The sequence below is a fragment of the Pungitius pungitius genome, chromosome 16 (genome assembly GCF_949316345.1).
Source record: "Pungitius pungitius chromosome 16, fPunPun2.1, whole genome shotgun sequence".
In the NCBI taxonomy this organism is placed as follows: Eukaryota; Metazoa; Chordata; class Actinopteri; order Perciformes; family Gasterosteidae; genus Pungitius; species Pungitius pungitius.
Genome location: NC_084915.1, coordinates 5,724,956 through 5,749,545, shown reverse-complemented (window position 1 = coordinate 5,749,545; position 24,590 = coordinate 5,724,956). Strand labels below are relative to the sequence as shown.

Below are 24,590 nucleotides of genomic sequence, written 5' to 3'. Positions count from 1 at the left end.
ATTAGTGCTGAGGAGCTGCAGGGTGTGAGCACCCGCTGTGTTTTCTTCAGGCTGGCACATTGCCTTGAGCGTGGATGTTCGATATATCCTCAACAACACTGTCACCACTGGGCTTCAAGCCCCCTCGGGTATGAGCTCTGTTTTTTGTACTCAAGGGACGAAGAAGGGATGGAAAAAAAGTCTGCACGGTGCAGTATGATTTGTGGTTATTTAAGCACCATCCTTCACAGAGTCATCCACAAAACATCCCCCCGACTCAAGATCCTTTGAGCGCTGTCATTGATATTGAACTCTGTGTTTCTCATCTTGGCAGATGTGTTTTGTGCAATGTGATGAGCTGTGTTGGCACTGACGCATTTTTCATTTGCCTCTGAATATATCCTACTTGCGTTAGCCAGGTAACACAATGGTAAAATTATTTTACAAGAAGCAGTGCTCGTCTATCCAAATCTCCCCCTCTCTTCCTACTCGGCCTCCCACAAATTGAATGTGCTCCCTTTTGTCATTGGTCCTTATTTAATTTGTTGAGACAGGGGAGAAAAATATCAACACGCTGGCTACATGCAGCATAAGGAGCTTACGTGACCAGCACTTACTTCCAGTTGTTTGCTTGTTGGAGGCAGAACTTGGATGAGGGGAATTGTTTAGTTAACTTATTTGCTGCTAAATTTATGTCGAATTCCTTGTATGTCTAACATATTTTGGCAATAAGTGTTCGTGATTCCTGGTCGCCAGGGGGCGATGTAGCCTCCACGCGAGCATCCGCGAGCACCTTCTTCATAGCGGAAGAAGTCTCCTCTTCGGTCAAGGCAACATGGTTCCCTCCGGTTGTCAATGTGAACGTAAACAAGCGTCTCACCTCTGAAACGACTGACACTGTGTCACATCTTCTCCACAAACAGAAGCTGCTCGTCGAAGTCCAAATGGCTCTCAGAGTGTGCGGTCGGTTCTTCCGAGACGGCGCCGTCCTCTCCAGGCTGGCGGTGGCGGCTCCAGAGGACCGTGCGTCACGGCTCCTCACGGCGGGTCAGTCGCAAAGCGAGCCTGCGAGGCGGCTTTAATCTACTCAATACTAGTGCGACGAGATCCGCGGGATCCACGTGACAGCGTAAACTAGTGTTTAAAGAGCGCAGGGGGAGAGAATACAGAGGACCGTATATTTACTGTACAGTTCATGTATTACTGTATGTGTACTGTACAGTGTGTATAAATATATATTCTATGGCTCGAGCAAAGTAATACAGGAACGATGGTGCCAACATGAGAGGTGAAGAAGTGGGGATTTGTCACTTGTAAAACTAGATCTACACACGTGGTACTTAAAGCCCCGCCCCCACTCACAGGTGTGTGTCTGTTTTATGGCTGATTCACCTGGATGTCGGAGCTTCACTGTGCACACACCGAACTGTTTAAAGTGCTTACCTCGAATTGGAGGGTAATTTGTGATCTCTGAAACTCCACTTAACAATAGACAGGATGGACTTTATTAATAAGCAGAAGGCGAGTTCAATCCACCGGTCACGGCCTGTGTTTTTCTGTGAGGGAAGAGTACAGAATTCCTATCATGGTACATAGGCAGGGGAATCATCTACAACACGTCCCTGCAGAAGACTATTGTTTTCTAAAACTCAAAAGTGATATTTAACTTTTGTGTAGTGTGACAGTACTATAAAATGGATGGAAGTAATCAAATCCCCTCATTCATATCTCAAACCAAAGATTCATCCTTGCGAAATTGCTTCAGCAGTTACTCAGTTATCCAAATGGCACTTTACTACTCATTGATTCACATGAAGCATTACTCTGCATGTAAAGAGAGCACATTGAGTCAGCTGCCCTGCAGCCCCGCCGGCAGCAAAGTGATGGAGATGTTGATGTCTTTACAGGAAGGGCGGCCCGGGGCCGAGGGCAGGCACCTGGATTTATCTTCACTCCGGCCTGTTTCATTACTTCAGAGGCGTTTCTCAACAGGCTGATTAAAGGCAAAGCAGCCGAGGAAGACGGCCGTCTTTACCGCCTTCCAGCCTCGGTTCCGCCAGACAGCGGTAATCCCATCACACGGCCGCCGATGATGTGGTCAAACTCAACAATATGATGCCATACTTGGTGTAAGTAAGTAATACATTCTGTTTGTGTGTTTTCAGGCGAACAACTGTCTTTGTTACTGAGACATCCAGATCAGCCCGACAACCCAAAGGTTTTGAAAGTGGCCGTTATTGGCGCCCCAAATGCTGGGAAGTCGACATTGTCCAATCAGCTCCTTGGCATAAAGGTGTTTGTCTCAAGCGTCCCACTCTTAAACCTGCACGCTTGGAGGTCACTTTGTAAAGTCAACAATTATTTCTTCAAGGTGTTTGCTGTGTCCAAGAAAGTGCACACGACGCGGACCCGAGCAATGGGCGTCCTAACAGAGGATGACACGCAGATAGTAAGCGCTTTCTCGTGTCTTTTCTGGTATAATATAAAAAATAAAAAATGGATTCATATAAGTGCTGTTAATTTTTTGCAGATTTTACTGGACACTCCTGGTCTCACTTCTGTATCGAAGGTCAAAAGGTGTGTGTCTTTTTTTATATATTTGGTATTTAAATTGTATTAGCAGTCTATACGCAGTGATATCATACAGTGAAGTGGACCCTCTGTTTCCACAGACACCAGCTGGAGAAGACTCTGCTCACAGATCCCTGGAACACGGTCAAAGAAGCCGACCTGAGTATGTTATGAATTCACTCTGAGCGTCCTATCTGAGCGGCAGTTTTCATTTTGGCACTTTTATACGACCGATTTTACGTTCAGAGAGAAATATGGCACTGAGTTTCAAGGTCGTATAAAATGAGCCTGTGTCCATTCCCAGTGGTAGTCTTGGTGGATGTGTCGGACAGATGGATGTGCAGCAGGCTCGACTTCGAGGTGCTCAAATGCTTGGCCCAGCACCCCGACATCCCTGCTATCCTGGTGCTCAATAAGGTATTCTTCCCCAGATTGATACAGGACCAGTCAATGCAAGACCTGAATCTTGAAAGGGTCATGGATATCGTATTGTTGTTTTTTTGTCATTTCAGTAAACTTTACTTAAACAGGATTCATTCACATTAGTACAGATTAATCAATTTGGTGCTGTAGTGAGTATTTACAGCAGCAAGTCGATGTATGTGAAATCAAGCCTTGTTGGCCATGTTTTGATGGTCTTTTATTTGGTTCTCTCGACAATCAGAAACATCGAGATGATCGCGGGACTTGAGCAGTTACCCGAAACATCAAAACAAGTGTGTTGCACTGTTCTTTAGGTCGACAAGGTCAAGGCCAAGGACCGGCTGCTGAGCATCACAGCGGAGCTGACGTGCGGAGTGGTGAACGGACGGCGACTGCCCGTCAAGCCGGCGATCAAGCCTCCGTGGGCTGAAAGGAGCCCAGAGAAGGACTTTTCGGAGTCACCGGCCGACGATGACAGCACGGGGGGGGGGCCCGGCGATAGCGCGGGCGGGCACCATGGCAACGACAGGCCCAACTCCGCGCTGAGCAGAGAGCAGCTGAAGGCGCTGAGTAGCCAGCGCGGCTGGCCTCACTTCAAGGACATCTTCATGCTCTCCGCTGTGGACAGAGAGGACGTGGAGACGCTGAAGGTAAACAAGACAACAAGTATCATAAGTGCACACTCAGTGCAGCTTATCTGTATGTCAGTTGAAGCAGTTGTTAGTTTTAATGGATGTCTTTAGCTCAGTGCCATTTTTATTTTGTATCGTTTTGATTTTATGGCTTAAACCATTTCCATATTTTCCTGTCACCATAGAAATACTTCATGGCCGGGGCCAAACCAGGATCGTGGCAGTACCACAGTGAGGTTCTGACCGACCAGAGTCCAGAGGAGGTCCTCAGCAACACCATCAGGGAGAAGCTGCTGGAGTACCTGCCCCAGGAAGTGCCCTATTCAATGACACAGGTGGGAGTCATGCGTGACGATAAGCTGACTGAATCCACCCACCGCCCTGCACTGAGATTTATTTAATGCGCTTCGTACTCAATTTCCCGCTCCATGTTGACTTGCGCTCCGTTGAAGCGCCGTATGAGCTTTGTGACATGGTGCATTGTCCTGCTGGAAGTAGCCTTCAGAAGATGGGACACTGTGGTCAGACAGGGTCAGTGACAGTACTCAGTAAGGTAGGCTGCGGCATTTTAAATAAATGATCAATTAGTACTAAGAGGCCCAAAGTGTGCCAAGAAATACCACACCCCATTACAGCACCACCTGCATCCTGAACTGTTGATACAAGGCAGGATGAATCCTTGCTTTCATGTTGTTTATGATGAATTCTGACCCTGCAATATGAATGATGCAGCTGAAATAAAGACTCATCAGACCAGGCCACGTTTTTACAATAATCCATTGTCCAATTTTGGTGAGCCTGTGCAAAATGCATCTTGAGGCCCAATCTGCACCCTTACGCAATCACGGAATTTGAGGCGCTCCTGTTAACTCTGAGGATTTGGGGATGTCCCATTGTGAAATTGTTGAGGGTTCGAGCGCTTTCAGGCAGACATTTTGAGCCCATTATGCAGCCTTTCCGTAACTCTGCATTAGATGCTGATTTAGCCCACTGAGTGCATTACTCGGAATAAAATGAGGCGTTCAAATCCAAGAGTAAAACGTATTAAATAATTACCCTTTATTGTAAGTCAGATTTTTTGACGTTGTCATGGTGACGTGACATGTTGCAGCAAAGTGCTGTCTCATTCATATTTACACCATTCAAAGCCCTCACAACACTCACTCACAGGGTTTAGGGGGGATTGGGATTGGACCTCAGTTCCCTGTTCTTGGCACCCAGTGTGTGTCTTCTGCTTCTGTAGCTCATTTTCTTCAGGGTTCCACCTGTTACACATGGGAAACATTGTATGTAGCGGTGGTCACTGCTCTGAGCCAACAGCTGCTGTTATACGTTGACTTTGTGTAGAATTTATAATTATTTAAAAATGTTCCTTTTCAGTCGATTGAACTCTGGCAAGATGGAGAAAACAGCGAGCTGGACATTTGGGTGAAACTTTATGCAAAGAAAGACACTCACATGGTAAGTGTGATCGGGACACTCAAATAAATGTTCTCTCCTGGTGTTGAATCAGCTGTAACATGAATACACCCGAACAAACAACTCAGTAAGAAGTACCACTCTTATCTTTTCTTCCACCTGTAGCCGCTGATGGGTTCTAATATTTATTTTCCATTACATTTCTCCACATTCCTTTCTTAACCTTGTGTTTTGGACTTTGTAAATATTTGAGTAGACTTTCTGAACCATACATATTTGATGAAAAAGAATATTTAGTGCTGTATCTTTGGAACTGAAATGTTTGAGTTTTGGACTTTTGGAGTTTCTTTTGCAGGAAAGACTGCAGAATTCTCCTTTGTTTAATGACTATTTTTGGTATAACAATATCTAATTTCAATCAATTGACTTATTTATCAATTTGTGAGCTTGTTGCAATCTCCAAGGTGCAAAATAAGCCTTGCACAGAAGCCTGATAGAAGAAGTAATTGATAGATATTTAAACAAATAATATTAGACAAATGCAAAATGGACCAAGCATCTTTTATAGAAAGTGGTACTAAAACCTCTGGTTCTATATGTTCTGCTGGTGCCTGATGTATGTATTGTGTCTACAGAGGATGGTGATTGGCACAGCCGGCCAGATGGTAGCGCGCATCGCCCAGGAGGCGAGTGAGGACCTGACCCGTGTCTTCCTGAGGGAAGTCAAGCTGAAGCTTACAGTCAAGCTGAGGAAGTGAAGAGCAATGTAATGACTTTAAATAGTGAAGAGGGGATTCTAGGTGACTGCAAAAGTGGAACAAAGGATAAGATCCCGAGTCAGACGTGGAGCTATGAGGTGGCATTTATCCACAGTGTCAGACCTCCACCTGAGATGGACCTGTTTAAAGGAACTTAAGAGGATTCTTCCACACACTCTACCTGGCTGTCATAATGACGAGCTCATTATAATTTTCAGGGAAACGCTCAAACGTTTGACACATCGGAGTCTGTAAAGTGATGAAAGTATTCACATTAAAAGCAGACCACAAATTACAATTATTGGCATTTATTTAGCAAAGACATATTTCAGGCACCGAGCATGACACACACTCCCATCAAATGGATGGTTTGACCCGGTGTATTCATGGATGAGCAGGTCCGGTGACCCGTGAAGAGGCCGGTGGTTTATCTCTGGCTCTCAGAGCAAGCGGGACCTCCACAGCCACGTCCACTCAAACGTCCCCGATGTACCATGCAGCCCTGTTCCCTCCACTCCCACACCACTTTAGCCCTCTCTGCCGCCTTTTGAAGTGTGGCCAACCATCCCAGCGACTATCGCTTTTTTTTTTTTCTTCTTTTTGTTACGCCGCTTTCTTCCCCCTCTCTCTCTCTTCCTCCCCCCCTCTCAGCTTCTTTTTGGGCTCTTTTATAAAGCCCAGCTCAGCCCCCAGGGGCCGAATCGTCTCCCTAATGGATGGCAAAATGGAGCACTAACGCAATGCTAAAATGGGTCAGATAATGGCGATTGGATTGGTTCCCGGCTTGCCTGTGAGGTAACTCGGCGGTTACTCTATCCGGGGCATCTCCCTGAATAACTAGCTAGTGGCCTGAAGCGGTGGGCGACAGGAGGGAGGGGGGGAGGCCTTGGATGTCTCACAGGAGCGGCGTCAGCCCCTGGAGCGCTCCCTGCTCCGCGCCGCGGCTGCTTCCCGCCGATTAGATGAAGGCGCCCTGCGCGGCAGAGATCCCCACTTAGACAAGCCAACCGCTGCTCGCTAGTTTTACAGCTGACAGTAAAGGAAGCTTTATATGCATCTTAGTATCTTAGAAAACGCCTGATTTCAATGCTGTGTTCTAAATAAAAGTAATGAGAAACTTGTTTTTGTTTTGGGAACCACAAGGTTTATTGACATGTGGATGCCCAACAGAGCTTCATACACAACACATCAATCACACAGCTGTCCTCGTCCTCCCGGCGCAGATGACATGGAGCGAGGGCCGTATAACCCTTACCATAACTGAAACTCAGTAATGGTAACGGTTTGACGGCCTCTCCTCTGAGCGTGGCTCGTCGCAGTCGGTTAGCGTGCGCTGATCGGCGGGGGGAATGAGACCCTGGATAGTACATCATCTATACTGTAGTGTCTCTTTAATAAACTTACAGTATAAGATGATATCCTGTCCGGGGCACAAGACATAACAGTTAGCAGCCATTTCCTGTGTTTGGGATCTGCGAGGCAGAGGTAGACGGCTCATTAGTGATGCACAGCAGTGAAGGTCAACCAGTGAAAATGTTAATCATCTGGAAAAGATGGTATTTTGGAGCGGGCCTTCAAATGCTATACAGATAAAAAGATATTTTACAGAAAATGGGATCTTCTACGGCGCTAAAAAGCGCCCTCTTCTCCATCTCCACCTGCGTGGTACATGAAGTATGTGGACTCACCTTCCGGCATCGGTCCGGTCCTGTGGCCTCTGTGTGTCCACGTCTGGAGCTTCTCACTCTTCTGCCCGCTGGCCTCCGACACTTAAAGGCCCCCCCGGCTCATTAGCATACTGTGATGGCATCTGGGGTGGACCGGACTGCACGGGGTAAACTTTTTCTTATCTAGTCCTGACCTGGTTGCCTCTGGCCAAATGATTACCCACACCCTGATTACACACATTGTTCCCTGTTTGTATCTCTAACTGCATGTATCCTGTTAAAAAGTACAACTGGGCAAAAGCAAGAATGAACAAAAATAAACCTTTTTTGATCCATTTGTTAATATTTTTGGCAAAAAGTTCATTTGTCCACCATTTGTCCAACATGACTTAATGTAATTTTGTGCCAGCAACAGCCATACAAAATGCTTTCCTAGAGGCACTAAATGTTTCTTATATTTCCCCGAATATTATTCACGTCTGAACCACTTCACAGAAATGCCTGGTGAGTTTAGACCTTTCTCAAAACATGTCTAATTGAAAGCACCCAGCAGAAAGCCAAAACAGCCATTAAAAAGCGTGAATGTGGTAATGCATCCTGAACCCGCTGAATCTCACAGCCTGGTGATTTATGCGTGACGGTCTTCATGGGTTGCAATTTAGTGCTGCGATGTGTCAACTGATGTCATATCATCCCAACTGTTTTTCATGCACTCAGCTCGATTCCAGGAAATGGAGAGGAGCTGAGATATTTAAAAAAAAAAAATAATTATGAGATGTGTTGTTCGAACACCGCTTGTCAAATTCACAGCATCAAATGATGCCTGGGCGGCTTCATTTGGCAGACTGTCTTTGTCTGAGCAGGGGACTTGAACTACGACATAATGCTCTTTAGCAATGTCCGAGTTAGGCGGGACATGGCAGTTACCATGGTAACACCCTCCCCATTCAGGGTGTGGAAGGTCCTCTTGTGGGCACAGATAAAGATGAAGGTCGGACTATCCCTCCCTCCGACTCCTTATCTGCTGCAGCAATATAACACTTAATCTACACATTTTCCGTTTGCGTTCATAGATATGCGTGTTTTCAAGTCCTCACCTCACATGTAGAGATGAAAAGGAGGACGCTCTCGTTATGACATATTTTATCAGGCCAGTTTCATTCAGAGTTCCCTGGAGGAACTTGTTGGGGGGGTTTTATCCTACTGTTTGCAGTTAGGTGAAAGGGAGGAGAGCTTTCTCTGAATATCTTCTAACACCTCGAGTAGAGGAATTATTAAAGCCATGACATCATGGATTATCCCCCATCCCCCTGGGGCTCCATCACGTTTCTAGCTTTATCTTACTGCGCCTTCATTTTTTTTCTCTTTCATCTGATCCTTTTTTATTCATCCGTCAATATGTTCATGTTTCCACTCCAGAGGTGTGGCACATCTGGCCTGGAGGAATGTGAGCCCCATCATGTCTTTGTTTTGTGTTTCAGATTCAAGTGTGAGGGCCCCTAACCAAGCTGTACATGAGATAAGTCTCTACCAGTGTGGCAGGTTAATGCTGCCACTTATTTCACACTGTGGATCACGTCTCCATTTTTATCCGTTAATGCATTTTGAATTTGATCGACCTAAGATAAAAGCCCTTTCATGTTGCTAGAAACCCCGGGTATAATTCAGAAGGGTCGCGCGGATCGGATGTTCTGAGACACGAGAGGATGTCTCCAGTGGCATTAAATGCCAAGTTGTATCCATTTTTAGCACTGAGCAGACATTTTATTTAATCTTTTATTTATTTAATGTTGGTTTTGTTAGAAGGAAGTGAAATGATACAGTTAGTCAAAGAATAAAGTGTACACACTTCTTTTTTTACTATTTATTCACGTGTTCCTGACTCAAATAAGTTCCCAGGTTATTCATGTCTGATTTTCCTACAGTACAGAAATAAAATGTTAACGATCTTAAACATTTGCCTCTGCTGTGAATACACGAGCCTTTGATCCTGTATGCAGTAGTTCTAGGATGAACGCTCGGAGTGTCCTCTGTGAGGCGACTGCCCTCTTCTGGTTGAATATGAACTTTGAGTCAGGCATTCGGGTGACGTTCTCCATCAGCTGCATGGCCCTGGTGTTCCTGGTGTGACATGCACTATTCTCAGGAATCAGCTTTTCTCTTATTTGTCTGCTCCCCAACTAATGAAGGGACAAATTAAGGAGTACAACCGTGATACAGTAAGGGATGTCTTACTGGTGAGGAGGATGTCCCTCTCACTGGAGGACACGTCCTCTCCTGCTGTCCCAAAGCTAAGCCTCTCTGCCTTAGTGCTGGTTTTGGCCTGACATTGTCTTGGGAGTTTATTTGAGAAGTCAAGCCGTCTCAGTCCTATTTTCTGGAATAACCGAACAGAGAGGCCAACAGGAGGGGGTATAATGTTTATTATAGGGCAGAATACAACACGAACAACATGAAGGCGTGCATAAAATAACATGCTGGAGTTACCAAGTGCAAGTTATGCAAAGGCCTGTGGAGTGTGAAGTCACAAGGTAAATCCACGATATATAACTTTGTTATTAATAGCGATAACAGATGATTTCCATGACAGATGGACATGTTTCAGGTGAAGACGAGAGTTAAGGCTTAGGTCTGTCTAGTGTTAATCACGCTCTCCAACATTTCACTTTAAGCAACAAAAGGTTGCCTCTATTCTTATTAGACAAATCATGAAAGTGTAAATTTGGCACAAAATATAAGGGTCAAACAAATGAAACACCTTGAAAAGATCCAGATATCAAAAGTGAAGCTATTCATTACATTGTTATTAATTTACCATTTAAATAGATGCTATATATGATGATGTTCCTTTGTACATTTGCATCACAGAATGTAAAGTTAATAAACAGAAAAGGCAGGAAGAAAAAACGTACAGATGAACACTGTATGTTTAACGCTCAGATGTTCTTTGAGCCGGTTTCTGTTTTACAGTAAATTCATTAAACTCTACCCCACTCTTAACAAATCTGAGTATGATTTACCTCTTCATTATCTGACAAAGGCACGGTGTACAAAAACAGTATCTACTTTTCTAAATAAAGGAGCATTAAGTATTTAATCCAACAGTTAAAATGATTTAACCTTGCACCAGTGTAAAAACACCCAAAGTTTACTACTTCAGATATGTGACAAAAAAAAAACGACGGGAGTGGCCACTTTTTAAACCGTCTTAGATTCTGCAACTGCTCCAATCCCCGTCTAACATGTATTCAGAAACTACAGTGAGTGGGTAGTTTTACATTTCCATATCTGCCACTGTTTCTGTATTCTTAATGATGATGACAAGAAATGACTTTTGTCTCAAAGAACACACTGAAATGTGACTTCTCACAGCGTGTAAACAAGACCATGGTGATCTTGGCTGGTGACCGATATCAGACGTCGGCAATCACTTGTACTGGCCCATTTCCAAATGAGGGTATTTAAACGTATTAACAGTATTTTTGTATCGGCGCCAAACCAGGCAGCAACTTAACTTGAGCATTATTTGTCAAAAACAGAAACCAGATGAAAGTTGCTCAGACCAAACGAGCCGCATGTTTATTCAAAGAGGGAAAAGGAAAATGGTGCCATTATAATAACTTCTTAACTTTCAGCGGCAAAATTAAAACAACACGTTTAAAAGGGTCACAGATTCTGTTAAGTGGTTAATGATGATTTACAATCGTAAGGATAAAAAAAGGGCAGTCCTCCTGGTCGGGTGATGTGGCAAGAAGTGTGACATAAAAAATAAAATGGGAGAACTTTTTGGAAGAACAAAAAGCTAATTCATATCAAAGAGCAGCTAAATAGGGGAACGTTCACATCACTTTTGCCACCTGGCCTTCAACAGCTGAATGATTGTAACAGACTAAGTGATTGACCCGTAGGCAAGAAGAAAAAAAACGTACATGTTTGAAGCAACTGGTCCAACTGCACGGCATTACATTTACCAAACTGAAGGCCCCCCCCCCCACCGTCCCCCAAGCACAAACGCCACAAACGGATCAACAACCTGAACACATGCTCATCTTCCCACTTAACGCAACATCAAATTTCCGCTTAGTCATCACAGATCAGTTGTGGTCAGATAAGCAACAAACTAGCAACCTGCAGCGACTCTTAAAAGGTCACAAACTATCCCTACAGTCCGCAAAAAGGGAACTGAACACGTTACCACATGTGAGCGAGAGGAGAGGAGGGAGGAGTAACAAGATGAGTTAAAGCTCGAACCCTGAACGTCTACCATGTGCTACCTCCAGTTAAAAAGAAGAGTTGGGTGAGCCCGGCAGGCGCCCCCAGGGTTATCTTTTAAGGCTAATCTTCTCAAAGTATGGCTTCGTCTGACGCGTTTTGATTAGCTTCGGTATCTGCCTCTGTGTCTAAACACGGGGAACACAAGTGAAGAGTAAACACCGTTGTTAGTACGAGCAGATGATAGGAGAAAAGGGAGCAATATTAAACTTTCATTCGTCTACGACACATTAATATACTCGGGACATCCAACTAAAACCAAACCTAAGGTCCTAAGGTTTGGGCACTTGAGTGGTGAACAGGCACTGCACTTGAGAACGGGAAGACGACACGACGGTGTGCCGCCGGCTACGAACAGACACGCGCGGGAAATCCAACGCTACCGATGTTAGAAGAGGCTGCAAATTCTACAGTCACAGTGAGAGAGGATCTAGGGAGCCTTAAATGTAACAGTGTCTCGGTAACCCATCAAGTTAAGAGTTGATGAATCTATAGAGAGTTTTAAAAGCAAAGAGGAAAGGAAAGCTGAACACGCCGTGCTCAGTGTACTGCAAGTTACTTCACCGATGTTCTGCTCTCAAGATAAAGACTTCAGGCAAAAACTTGAGCATCTCTGGAAAAATATTCAGATTTATTCTTAGTGTTAAGGACTGTTTCCAGTGTTTTCTCGTTCAAAAGAATGATGGTCAACAACACCTCATTCGAAGTGGGCAAACTCAAGACTTTTGCCCTCAAAAAGTCTCCTTGACTGAAAGAGTAGAAACAGCATAACATCCTGGGTAACTAGTGCAGTGTGACAAGGAACGGTTGAGAAACAACAGATGATACATATAGACTGGTCCTCTGGAGGTTAAGGCCCCAGAAATTAAACAAAAATATATATTTTTAAAACTTCTTGGCGGATGTCAAGTGTTTCTGGTCAAAGGCAGTTGCATACGGGGTCAGAGGCTGACTCCTGAAAAAATACACACACACAAAAAAAAAAACTGTCATGCTTCAGGCAGATGAATGTCGAAGGCTTCAGAGAGACGGGTCTCTGGCCTCATTCTTCACATGGCTGTCTGGCACTGTGGGTTCATCATTTTCTGGAGAAAAGGGATCTGGGAATCACACAACAGGACGATCAACTGGTTAGAACCGGGGGGGAAAAACGTCTATCTATCTATCTATCTATATATCTATATATACACATACATAATGGCTCCTTGATGCATCAAACAACAACAAACCAAATGTGATTTACAAAAGTTAGTTATGACTAGGTTATGGAAATATAAATGGTGAAAAAGCTGCTTGTTCCTGCTTCTCAGCCAGCTGAACATACCACACGGCACATTATCAACTCATGAAGGTGGTGACTGTGTTGCATATTTACCGATACAGATACATGGCAGATGAATCAACAACCGTATTTGTGCGTCTGCTCTGTATTTGCTTTTTTTGTTGACACTCAAAGCTTGTAATTTCCAGCAATCGTACAGATGTCCTTGGGGATAACAGGAGGGGGTCAGAGGTCACAGACACACGCTTACCTTAGTCAGATCCACTCCGGTGAGGGCATTGACGGACACAGGGAGCTCAGCCAATAGACGGTTTACTTCTCCGGTCACGCGGCTGCCATCCCCGCTCAGGATGACGATCTCACTGGTCCTGGCCAGTGGTGCAGCCACCTTACTGGCAATCTAATTTAAAAAAAATGAAAAGAAAATGTTATGGTAAAGACTAAGTTGATTTTGAGAGAAAAAAATCAGTACGTTTGAGTCTTTCACAGTACGTCGTGTGTGTCTGTGATCAGGACTTTGGTGCCATACCTCTAGTGCTGAAGACAGTTCACTGATCAAACCATCAACATCCGAAATGTAGGTGCCTTATTTTCAAGCCAGCAGTGCACAAAAATAAATAAACATACCATAGGTAGAGCCTCCAGCACCAGAGCTGTCTTGGCCGCCTCGCCGTACAGCTGGTAGGCTTCAGCCTTCAGCCTCATCTTCTCGGCCTCTGCCTTGCCCACCGCTTCAATGGAGGAAGCCTCGGCCTCGCCGAGGAGGCGGATTTTGTCGGCCTCTGCCTGCGCCGTGAGCACCGTCTTTATCCTGGGGTTGGGGTGAGCCAAGCATCAAAGGCACTGTTTAGTGTTTACTGTGATTAGCAGTGAGCCATGTACTGTTCAGTGACAACATATGAATATAAAAGCCAAATTTACAGGTTTGTGGTGCTGACGTAAACAAAATGTAAAACTATCAAACATCATCAACTAAAAATGTCTAGTTGTTATCTGAGAATTAGAAAAATGTGTAATTCAAGTTAGAGAGTACATTTAAAACATGTGTTTAAAGTGTTGTTGGTGGGGCGCCATATGTCGACATTTGTTTGAAAGGAGCCGTGTGTAGCATTTAGGGGGATCTATTAATATAACTGATATAAACCCGTTTACAATACCGGCTGCTCATATCTATATATGGGTACAAGCTGACATGTTGCTACAACACGAGAAGTTTCAATAGGTCACAATTTGAAACGTCTGACGGCATCCGGTGGTGAGGTTTCAAATTGTGACCTATTGAAACTTCTCGTGTTGTGCTTGCTTATGGTTTATAAGATAAAGTAAAAATGTGCCAACATAATGAGCAGGTACAGAGACTGTGAGACTCAGACGATGATGAGGGAATGTCTGCAGTGGGAGCCACTCACTTCCGTCCCTCAGCCAGCTGCTGCATCTTGTAAGCTTCCGCCTCGGCGGGTCTCTTCACGGTGGCAACGAGCTCCTTTTCAGTGCGAATGACCTCCTTCTCCTCGATGGTGATCTGCTTCTTCCTCTGCACCACCTCGATTTCAATCTCCTCCAGGCGGATGTTCTGCTGCTGTTTGGCCGCCTGCAGCTCGTACGCCAGCTGAGCCTCTGCTTTCTAGAGCGGTCGGAGGTTTTCATTAATACTTCACTTTCACAATATTCAGCTCAAAATCAAGTCCCAACTGTACCCAATAATACCTTTGTGTTCACTTCCTGATTAAAGGAAGCTTTCTGCATTTCCAGCTCCCGTTTGGAGTCGGCCATTTTTGTATCAGCCAAGAACTTGACATCCATCATTTCCCTCTTACACTCTGCTTCCTGGAAACGACAGTGTGCATGACATTATGACGTAATAACCCATGGGTGCTGGATTCGGAGCGGCTGGTTGGTTCCGTAAGGCCTCTTAATCGCCTCTTAAAGCTCCTCTCACCCTGATGCCAGCGTCCCTCTCGGCCTCCGCCACTCCGATGTCTGCGTCCCTCTGTACTGCGGCGGTCTGGGTTTTGCCCAGCGAGCTCAGGTACTCCACTTTATCGTACACATCCTGTGGGGGGGGGGGGGGGGGGGATCAATAAATGTGGATGTACGGTAAGTAATTAACAAATTAGATACAGATGTTCAACAGATGAATGCAGAGTCATGTGATCTTGATGTTTTTCACCTTGATGGTGAAGCTGAGGATCTCGATGCCCATGCGGCCCACATCTGGTGATGCCACCTCTCGCACCAGAGTGGCGAATCGGTCCCGATCTTGGTAAATTTGCTCGACAGTTAGGGTGCCTGAGGGGACGAACACGGCGGTTAGTAAGTACCTGTGAATTGGATTCGAAGTTTTAGCAAAGATGGGCCTTATCTCAACCGAGCACAACGGTCTAATGATCTGGGACAGTTACACAGTTACAAAGTTACACATTTTATGTTTGCAAAAGCAATTTATTTAAACAAACACAAGCAGCAACAGCCATTTTATTCAATGTACTTTGATCAGGTTGGCCTTTTTCTTTTCTAGTCATGGGGTCATTGTGTTGGCGTGCCGGCTGATATCTGCACACACATAATGTGAGCAAGTCAACATTTTACTAGAAAATTCGACGGGGAAGAGAACAAACCGGCCTCTTGGCTTTCGGAAACTGTTCCTCCACAACACACCTTCTGGTAAAACTGCTTCACACTGTGACACATGGTGAGGCAAACTGGACAAAACTGCCTAAACGCAATCATTGTTTTTCTCTTAGAATATGAGCAACCGCTTATAAACTACACAGACTGTCTACAACCAAACAAGAAATAACAAAAGGCCGTTGGAGACTACCCACCAAGGATGGCGCGCAGGTGACCCTCAAGCGTCTGCAGAATGACGCTCTTGATCTCAATGACCGACTTCCCCAGGAACTGTTCACACGCGTAACCCAGCAGCTCATTTTCTGTCATCACCTTCACCTGGTGCCAACGTGGACAAAGTGTCAGCACACATTCTCATATTCAAAGAGAAATACACAAACTGGAAACTTGTAGGTGTGGTACACATAAATATACAAAAAACAACAGAACGACATCGCCCGAAGAAATGTGCTAAAAGCAACTTCATTGTAACATTTTTAGACAACATATTAGCATGTAAAGGGCATGATTGCTTTTGTCCTTATCTCATATGTATCATGATAACATAGCGGCTAAAGGCATGTGCTTATGATGACAAGCAAATCCTGTATTTATAATTAAATAGCTTTAATAGCTTTCACAAGATAATCCCAACATCCAAGCAAGATTCATGGTAATGCAGTCAGAATCTAAATTTAGCAATATACTGTATGCTTCTGTTACGACATCAGAAAACCACAAACACGATAGTTCATAGGATTAATGCCAAAAGAATATAATCAGTGGGATCATTTACAATAAAGAATAAGCAAAAGGAAAATCAATGGCAATGATCTCAGCTTAACGATATAATCACAAGGACATTCATTGACAGTAAAAGACGTCGCTTATACACTCAAAAAAAACAAATGGTTTGAGACACAAGGTTTTGGGGGATATTATACTCCGCTGGAGCTGTAAGAAAACAGAGTGAACTGGGTCCTTAGGCGAGAGGTCTGCATTTTGCTTTGCAACATGCACTCATACAAGGAATGGAGGCAATACAAAGTCAGGGGAAGATGGACGTCATTCCAAACGCATTTCTGAAAACAGAGGAGGCTGCAAGTCAGCCACACACACACACACACACACACACGCACGCACAGACAGCAGGGGGAGCAGTGCTGAAACCGACACAGCAACAGAGTCCTCTCTTGCAATTGAACCCTAACCTCACACACTGCACCCCTGCCCCCCCTCCCCTCCCCTCGTGTCACCACACTTCCCCCTGCCTCCAGCTCTGTCAAGATACACAAGTGCAGGAAATGAAATGGAACGAGAGCGCCATCTGAACCTCTCCTGAAAAATACTCCCTCAACTCAAGTTGTTGTGTAAAAGCCAGACCTTTTTTAGGTGACAGATGTGCACTGTCTTTCAATGTTTGAGTTTACTGCCAACTAACCAGGAAGGCTGAGTAAACAAATATACTCCCACTGAAAGTCACGTGGTGCAACATTAACGCTAACTTAAAGCAATATCCCAGATTAACGCTCTGCTTGGCTTTCCGTTACATCCAATCCTGCTGGGTGACTTCATCTTACTCTAAACCTATGGGTCTCTTTTATTCCCCAAGGCCAGTCCTGTTGCCATGGAACACTCGCTCCACAATAGCTTTTAGCTTAGGTCGGACTAATCAAACAGTCTCTTAGAAGGGAACTGTGAGAGAGGGGCCGCTCAGCTCCCAAACAGTGGGCTCATTATCAGCATGCATGTAGTAAAACACAGAGAAGAGGAACACTGGCACAACTGTGGTTAAGAGGCAGAACTGATAATGAGGCATTCTATTTCAATAAAAGAAAGGCTGGCATGCAGACACAACAACAGGGAAACAAACATGAGCAGAATTGCATTTGCAAATTCAAATGCAGAAAACATAATGGAACAAGTTCTACAAGAGAAAATTCACAGAGAAAAATAAAAAGATTTATAATTGATTAGAGGACTAACAGCCCCCACCATAGATACTAACGGTATACGTTTTGAAGTTCTGTGACCAGAGAGAAACTCAAACACTGCAATACCGGATAGATTATTATTGTACAGGATTATGTGTTTAGGATGTTTAATTATTCTGCTCACTGTGCAGCGTGTACTTGCTCTCATTCTTTTCATGGATGGAAAGGTTTGCCTGGTCTCATGTCATTACTTAGTCTGGTGACTATTCACATAAAGTGTTTATCTTATTCTATTAAAGCTGACAGATTGACAATCGTGGAGCACATTTACTGTGGCGCTCCAGGAGCTTTTTCCTCAACTTTTCTAATGTTCCTTCATATGTTTGCTTGTCATCATCTGGTTTTTTTTTTGTTTGAATCTTGAGGAACTTTGTAATACGAAGTTGTGTAAACAACATTATTAATATCTAATATTAGGTATCTAGTGTCCAGCGTTCCTCATTCCTAACTGAGTTAGCCGGATCCTTTTCAGGAAAAAAACACTTGGATCAGGCTTTTTGGTTAAACATAGCAAGTTTGGCTAAATCACCATAGCAACACATTCAAAAACCTGAACCTGCTAAATCAGTAAGTCAAAGGTGGATTTTCTCTTTAACATTCCGACCGAAGTTGCCGACCTAAAAAAAGTTAATTTTGGCACTGAACATGATCAAAACAACCAAATAGCAGAGACTATGAAAACAAAAATAAAAATGTTTGATTGACACTTAAATGCACATCCATCATGACGCAGGCTCCTTTTCCTGTCACACCAGGACCAGGTTCAGACTGAAAATAACACGGTCAACTAAATGCCAAGGGCTAAATATTTACGGCGAGCTGCTACAGGGACCAGTGGGACGATAGCATACAAATTAGGAAGTAGGTTTGAAGGTTCATCAGGCCAAATAAATTGAGCCAATTGTGTCGTCCCATTTTATTATAATTTAATAAGGAGCCTTGGTTTTCGTTGACTCAGTGCTACTGTCAGTCTCGAGGCAGGCTAACCCTTACATTGATTCACATTATGAAGGTACATCATGCAGACAACAATTTCACCCAACGTGTGTGTGTGTGTGTGTGTGTACATCTGACTCTGGCGGGCATCTTAACTTGAGCACTCTGTATGAAACACACCCTGTGCTGTGATTATGGGGTGATGCCAGGGAGGGGGGGGGGGGGGGGGTAGGGAAGGGTGTGTGGGGGTTAGTGGTGTCTGAACTGGCATTCCCAGAAAAGTGTAGCGATTTACCTGAGCCACCCCAGTGACAGTAATAGCTACACCCTCCGCTGTCTCTACATCCTCACACTTCGGCTGCAGGGTCATAATCTCAAGCGTTATCCTGTTGAAGAATGTGGAAAAATATAAAATAAAAATTGACATGTTCGGAGGGAAAGCAAAGTGAAGGGAAGGACCAGAACACAAGGAAGCAAACAGGACAAAGTGAAACCATTCACCCAAGGACTCCAGATCACTAACAACGGAGCAAAATGAGATGCTACCCACAATTCAAACTTTGTGGGATTTTGCCATGATTAAGGCACCTTTATTCAAATAGTTCAATTTGAAATGAACATTGGGTTCCTCACATTTTTTTTTATAGCCTTCATTTATTGACCCCGTTGCCAGAGTTGAGTTCAGCTTTAGTTTCAAAGCCCAGGTTAGTGACAGCTGCCTGTCTCGCCTCCACTGCAGAAGAAAAGAAGCCATAGCGACGAGAAGAACAAATGTTAGCTTGTTAATTGAACCTTTTTCCCGGCTCTGCCTTTGGTCTCCAGCACCAGCCGCTGCTGTTTTTTGGGGAGGTTTTTTTTCATCTTTTGAAGTGCATTACCTGAGCCACCCCTGTTACATCCAGGGGAACACCCTCCGACGTTTCGATATTCTCGCAGCGACAGAGGATGGTCATAACCTCCAGAGACATTCTACGCAGGCAGGCAGGCGGGCAGGCGGGCAGGCGGGAATAGCAGAGGCAAAACAGTAAGTTGGACAACAGCTGTTAGGAATGTCAGTAACCAAGGTCAAGAGAAAGAGGGGAAGAGGGAAGGGGTGAAGGACACAACCAGACCTCCTGCTTTTCTGGTTGTAAGCTGTTTCTAGTAAGATGCTGACACATCAGGATGGTCACAGCTGTCTGTTAAAACATATTTCAATAATCTGGGACAAAGAGCAAGACCTTAAGAGCAAGATAAAAAGGTCAAGTCAGCGCTGAAAGGAATTTTTAAGGGGAGCTCCTTTTTAGGATTAAATTTGTAGGAAGATTTATGTAACCAAAACCATCTTTAACCTCAGCACTAGTCTAGCTGGATTGTTTATAGGAGATTATGCTTCAGAGCTCATGAAAAAAACAGCTGGCACCCCTATTTTACAACAAACACGGACTCAGATTCTATGTTGTAGACACGGGTGGCCAATTGGTGCTACAAGAGACTTTCTGGTCAGAAGCTCCACTGCTGCTTTATAGGGGAACTGGATCGATGAGTCACAAGCCCGGACATTAACATGATTACTGCATCACGAGCAGGAAGCTGGATGACTCCCTTCGCAGTACTCATGCACAAAAGGCTTTTAGCCACTACTCCCTCCGGGTTTCTACCCACAACGAAGTGAACTGAAATGTTGAGCAAACTGCACAGGTCCAAACGGAGAGGATTCCGGGTACAGCTGGTTTCTAAACGGGGGGTTTATGAATCCAATATGAATATGGTTCATTGTTGAGGTATAGCGTTACGTTTGCTAGCGGCAAAGAGACAAAGAGCAGCATCGATTCGAAAATGGGTCCCTGAAGGGAGACACAGTGGGGCGTGGACAAGGGGAGAAAAACACCACACAAAGCAAAGCAGGTTAGCGAAGTAGAAACAGAGAGACATGCAAACACCTGGAGCTCCAGAGAAAAATTGTGTTTTCACAATTAGTACATGTACACGATCACATTGATATCCTTTGCCCCCGAGGCAGTGTGGGAGTTTAACCAACTACACGGACAACCGTTTGAAAAATATAGTTTTGTAAACGTTGAGCTTTTTGCTGACCTCGTCAATATGTATTATCTCTTTATCTTGGCAATGTTTTCTCAGAAGCTGATTTGTTGGAGCTGTTCATACATTTAGTAAACATTGGGTTATAATATTGATTCCTTAATTTCCCATAAATAACTTTTTTAATTCAATTTAAAATAGGCAAGTCTCATGAAAAAACATACTTTTTCTGCAGAGATAAACTGAAAATATCTACCGTATAACTACTTAGAACAATCACGATGACACAATTCAAACATTTCTTTAATCTTCAAAAAGAAGTTGAATCTTTATGATAACATTAATTTGCTGTTGATAAACACATTTTGGTAGTATTTATAGCATAGAGTATATGTAATAATAATAATAATAAAACTAAATGCAGTTCCCATTTTCCTTGTTGTGTAGCTTATTTGTGTGTGTATTTTTAATGCACACAGTCACAAAGTTAAATGACAAATGATCAATAGTGATGTGAGAATTCCTAAAACGCAGGAATGAGTTTGTAAATTTGCATTTTCTTTGCAAACCCATTTACATTACAGAGCTTAATCTGCCTTGTTAGACCCTGTCTCTAACATGTCACACCTGTTGTGTGGACCTGCACATACTGTGTTTTTATAGCTACCTGACTGACTCTGAGCAACGTGCCATCTCAAATTGTATAATCACCTTTCACATTTGTGTGATTTGGAGCTGGAGCAAAGAAGGTCTTACCTCTGGATGTCAGAGATGAACCACCAAGCCCAAGCCCATCCTCCCACCACGTACGTCTTCTGATCCGAGCCACAGCAGCCACCTTTACAACGAAGCACAGAAAATGGTTGAAGATGGTGATCAGACCGACTTCATTACCCCAGAAGTTTCATTCACATTGTTTGGACTGTTAAATGGCTTTAACTGATATTTTGCACTCATATTGCATAATGACGTAAACGCTGATGATAGTTCAATGCGGGGTTCATAATGTTTTTTTCAGCTGCTAGCTAGAGGCAAAACAAATGTGTTATTGTAGGTTTAACATCACCAGTCAACAGTAAAAAAATAACTTGAACTGACTACTTTTGCCAACAACTCATAAGTGTGTGCGTGCAGTCAATGAAACACATCCACGCGAGACGTATGCATGTATACATGCCAATTAAATACATGCATTTCATTGGCAGGAATATATTTATATTAATACGTATGATAGGTAGGCCCATTTGTAATTTGATGAGCAGATTTGGTTTTAAACCTAAAGCGGCAGTGAGGTATTGAGAAATTCTATCAGAACAGGAAGTCTAAGGTAGTCTTAGGAAGACAATCATGTGCTGTTCAGATAGTCATAAACAAGCACTGCTTCCAACCACAGCGCCCACAAGGTTTCCTCCTGTTACACCAGAAGCATTCACTACTCGTTCCAGCGTTCAACGTTACTCTCCCCTTGAGAAGCGCAGGCAGGCATTCAAACCATCTATCCAACTCACGCATCACTAACGGTAGTAAACGGTTTATAGCAACCGTGGCGGCGAATGTGAGGCCTCTCCAGATGTACGTTTTTTGTCCAAGCCACTGGCCTCAGTTGGTTCATTTAATCCAGAGTGTTTCGTGTGACATTCCCAGCTGCCACACGCTAACTGACTGACAGAGGGACTGGACTATCTTTACAGACACATACTCCCCCAACAACCAAACATTACAGCAGGACATACTGACCCACATCTCACCCACAAATGTGTCAATGTTTCCATCAACAAGGTTATAGTTAAAAGACTGACTTCAGGTTTGTAATTAGGAAATGTCATGTCTCTAAAGACCAATCACAATCTGCCACAGTGGACTAATGATGCACACCGTTGTGCTGTGATTGAGAAATATCCCACGAGAAACCGTGGCAAATTTGGCAAACACTCAAGCTCACAATGTGCAAATGTGTTGTGTTGTCATGTTACTCTTGGTGAGACCTCCCTCTAACCATTCTGTGTAAGAGAAAATGTAACACGATTTCCTCAAATACACCCATACTGACCTTTTGAATAAATTGTACCTAACTCAATCATAGGTTAAATTTTGCTTTTCACTATTGAGTTCTCAGAACCAGAGGATAACCAGCAGACTATCTACCATCAATATAGATCTTTAGAATTTGCTTTAATACAACATAATCTAGTTTTGTTTTGATAAAAGGGAATGTTGGTGGGCCAGGCTTTTACTATTAAAACCCACCTGACTTCTGCCAAATGCCATTGCCAACTAAAGTAGTATCAGGCTGAGGACCTATTGGAGCAACGCACCATAATAACCCCCGCCTGCCAGCAGCATATCTGAGATTCCTGACTGCATTCAGCACAGCAGAAGGGGGAGAGGCTTTACGTGAATGAATGACAATTCAAAATAAGCTAAAACTAAATTAATGGCATTAACTTTTCCTTGATCCTAGGTTTTATTTTTAAAAAAAATGTTAAGTACCCTACGTCTGAAAGAGGAAATTGTGCTTTGCACCCAATTTTGAAAAAAAAAATACAATCAATGGATCTTACATTTCCAAATGAAATCCGACTTTGAATCAGGAAGTGCAACTCATGCCACTCACCTCTGCTTCCAATTCCTCTAAATGTGAGCACTAACACGCTCAGAGAAGTTTATTTCACTATAGAAAAAAAATCCACAAACGGTGTATTTTTTTTTCTGCATCACGGGGGAGTTAAACAGGAAAAACTCCTCCGACAGATTTAGCTACTCGAAATATTTTATGCAGTACAATGACTAACAGCATTTATAGATTCAGATTATCAAAAGTATAACGGTTTCCATTTTCTTAAAGTCCAATGTCCATCAGGGATCCATTACCAGTCAATAGATAAAGCATATTAACTTGACAGCATATACATGACAAACTCCTTGGACTGCTGTGATTAGTTGTTGTGAATGGATCCGCGGGTGAATTTTGGATAAATGATCATCAAAACGCATGGCTGAGATGAGCAAATAATGTGCCGTTTCAGGTCTGAGACCCACCAGTCTCCACAGTAACTGAATTAACGTTAATACGTCTCTGCAGCAGAGAGACAGGATGCCCTATCAGCACTATTAAAGACAAATTACTTCAACAAACAAAACCACTAGCCAAGCTTCCCCACATCTATCCTTATAATAACTGCATTATTACAGCAAAATCCCCAGGTGAAAGCAGAGCCGTGTGCTTACGTTGCGCTTAAAAACAAAAACAGATGCGAAACCAGAGCCCATTTAATCCCCTAACCAATCAAATGAAGAGAGGCCTTCTGAACGCGCATTACGGAAAATGGCTCATACCTGGAAGAAGAAGGCGAACCAGTGAAAACAGGTGGGATGTATTATGGAAACGTAACAAACAAACACAAATTAAAACAATAACGTAGAAACGCGTAAGTGAGGGTACGACATTGCGGACATAAAGGCGCCAAAAGGCAGCAGATTTTTAACAGATTGCTTAACGTTCCATTGCCTGAAACACGAGATTCGTCGTTAGGCGCGAGACATTTTTTCGGCGATTGTGTGGAATGATCAACTAACGCTAAAGTACGTCAAATGGCTAAATGTTTGCATGTTGCACTGAAACAAACACACGTGAACCCTTAAATAATACATATGAGATACTCGTCGAATTAAAGCAGGATAGGGTTTGATTTATCTGTCCATGGTTTTCTTCACAAGCGTCAAGAAGTCCATCGAGGCAGGAAGGAGCCCCGGGAACTAACAGCTAGCGGCCACACATCGTCCAAAAAGCGTTACCTGAAACCACCAGGGCCTCGTTCGGTCCAACGGTGTGGCAGTTTCCCATGTTTCCGATAGAAAAAGCTCGTATCCAAACCCACTCGACGCTTTCAAAACTAATTTCACGTGTAAACTATGTTTTTTCTTGTTTTTTTTAACCAACAACTGTCAATTATCAATGGGTTTGTTTAGACGGGCGAGTATTCTGCTACAACTGCGTCACGTCAAAATAATAAGACATAGTCCTT

General features: G+C 43.6%; 2 protein-coding genes across 4 annotated transcripts; one reads left to right on the top strand and one right to left on the bottom strand.

Annotated features, from left to right (window-relative positions):
* Window positions 1–766: 766 nt before the first annotated feature.
* eral1 (Era-like 12S mitochondrial rRNA chaperone 1) lies at window positions 767–7,353 on the top strand. The gene is made up of 11 exons (XM_037467768.2): window positions 767–1,026; window positions 1,887–2,045; window positions 2,145–2,272; window positions 2,351–2,428; window positions 2,510–2,556; window positions 2,652–2,713; window positions 2,855–2,967; window positions 3,288–3,623; window positions 3,791–3,940; window positions 4,986–5,066; window positions 5,660–7,353. The coding sequence occupies exons 1-11, from the start codon at window positions 924–926 to the stop codon at window positions 5,780–5,782; spliced, it is 1,380 nt and encodes a 459-aa protein (XP_037323665.2). The 5' UTR covers window positions 767–923; the 3' UTR covers window positions 5,783–7,353.
* A 2,500-nt stretch (window positions 7,354–9,853) lies between these two features.
* On the bottom strand, window positions 9,854–24,590 carry LOC119215536 (flotillin-2a). 3 transcript variants are annotated; one of them, XM_037467771.2, is made up of 11 exons: window positions 24,361–24,590; window positions 21,322–21,403; window positions 19,422–19,512; window positions 15,829–15,952; window positions 15,174–15,292; window positions 14,943–15,056; window positions 14,711–14,830; window positions 14,413–14,627; window positions 13,631–13,814; window positions 13,254–13,403; window positions 9,854–12,821 (listed from the first exon to the last, which is right to left on the bottom strand). In XM_037467771.2, the coding sequence occupies exons 1-11, from the start codon at window positions 24,407–24,409 to the stop codon at window positions 12,771–12,773; spliced, it is 1,299 nt and encodes a 432-aa protein (XP_037323668.1). In that variant the 5' UTR covers window positions 24,410–24,590; the 3' UTR covers window positions 9,854–12,770. The 3 variants fall into 3 exon arrangements, with proteins under 3 accessions (XP_037323668.1, XP_037323667.1, XP_037323669.1); XM_037467770.2 differs by lacking the exon at window positions 19,422–19,512 and adding an exon at window positions 18,839–18,929 and having other exon boundaries at window positions 24,361–24,589; XM_037467772.2 differs by lacking the exons at window positions 19,422–19,512; window positions 21,322–21,403; window positions 24,361–24,590 and adding an exon at window positions 16,997–18,659.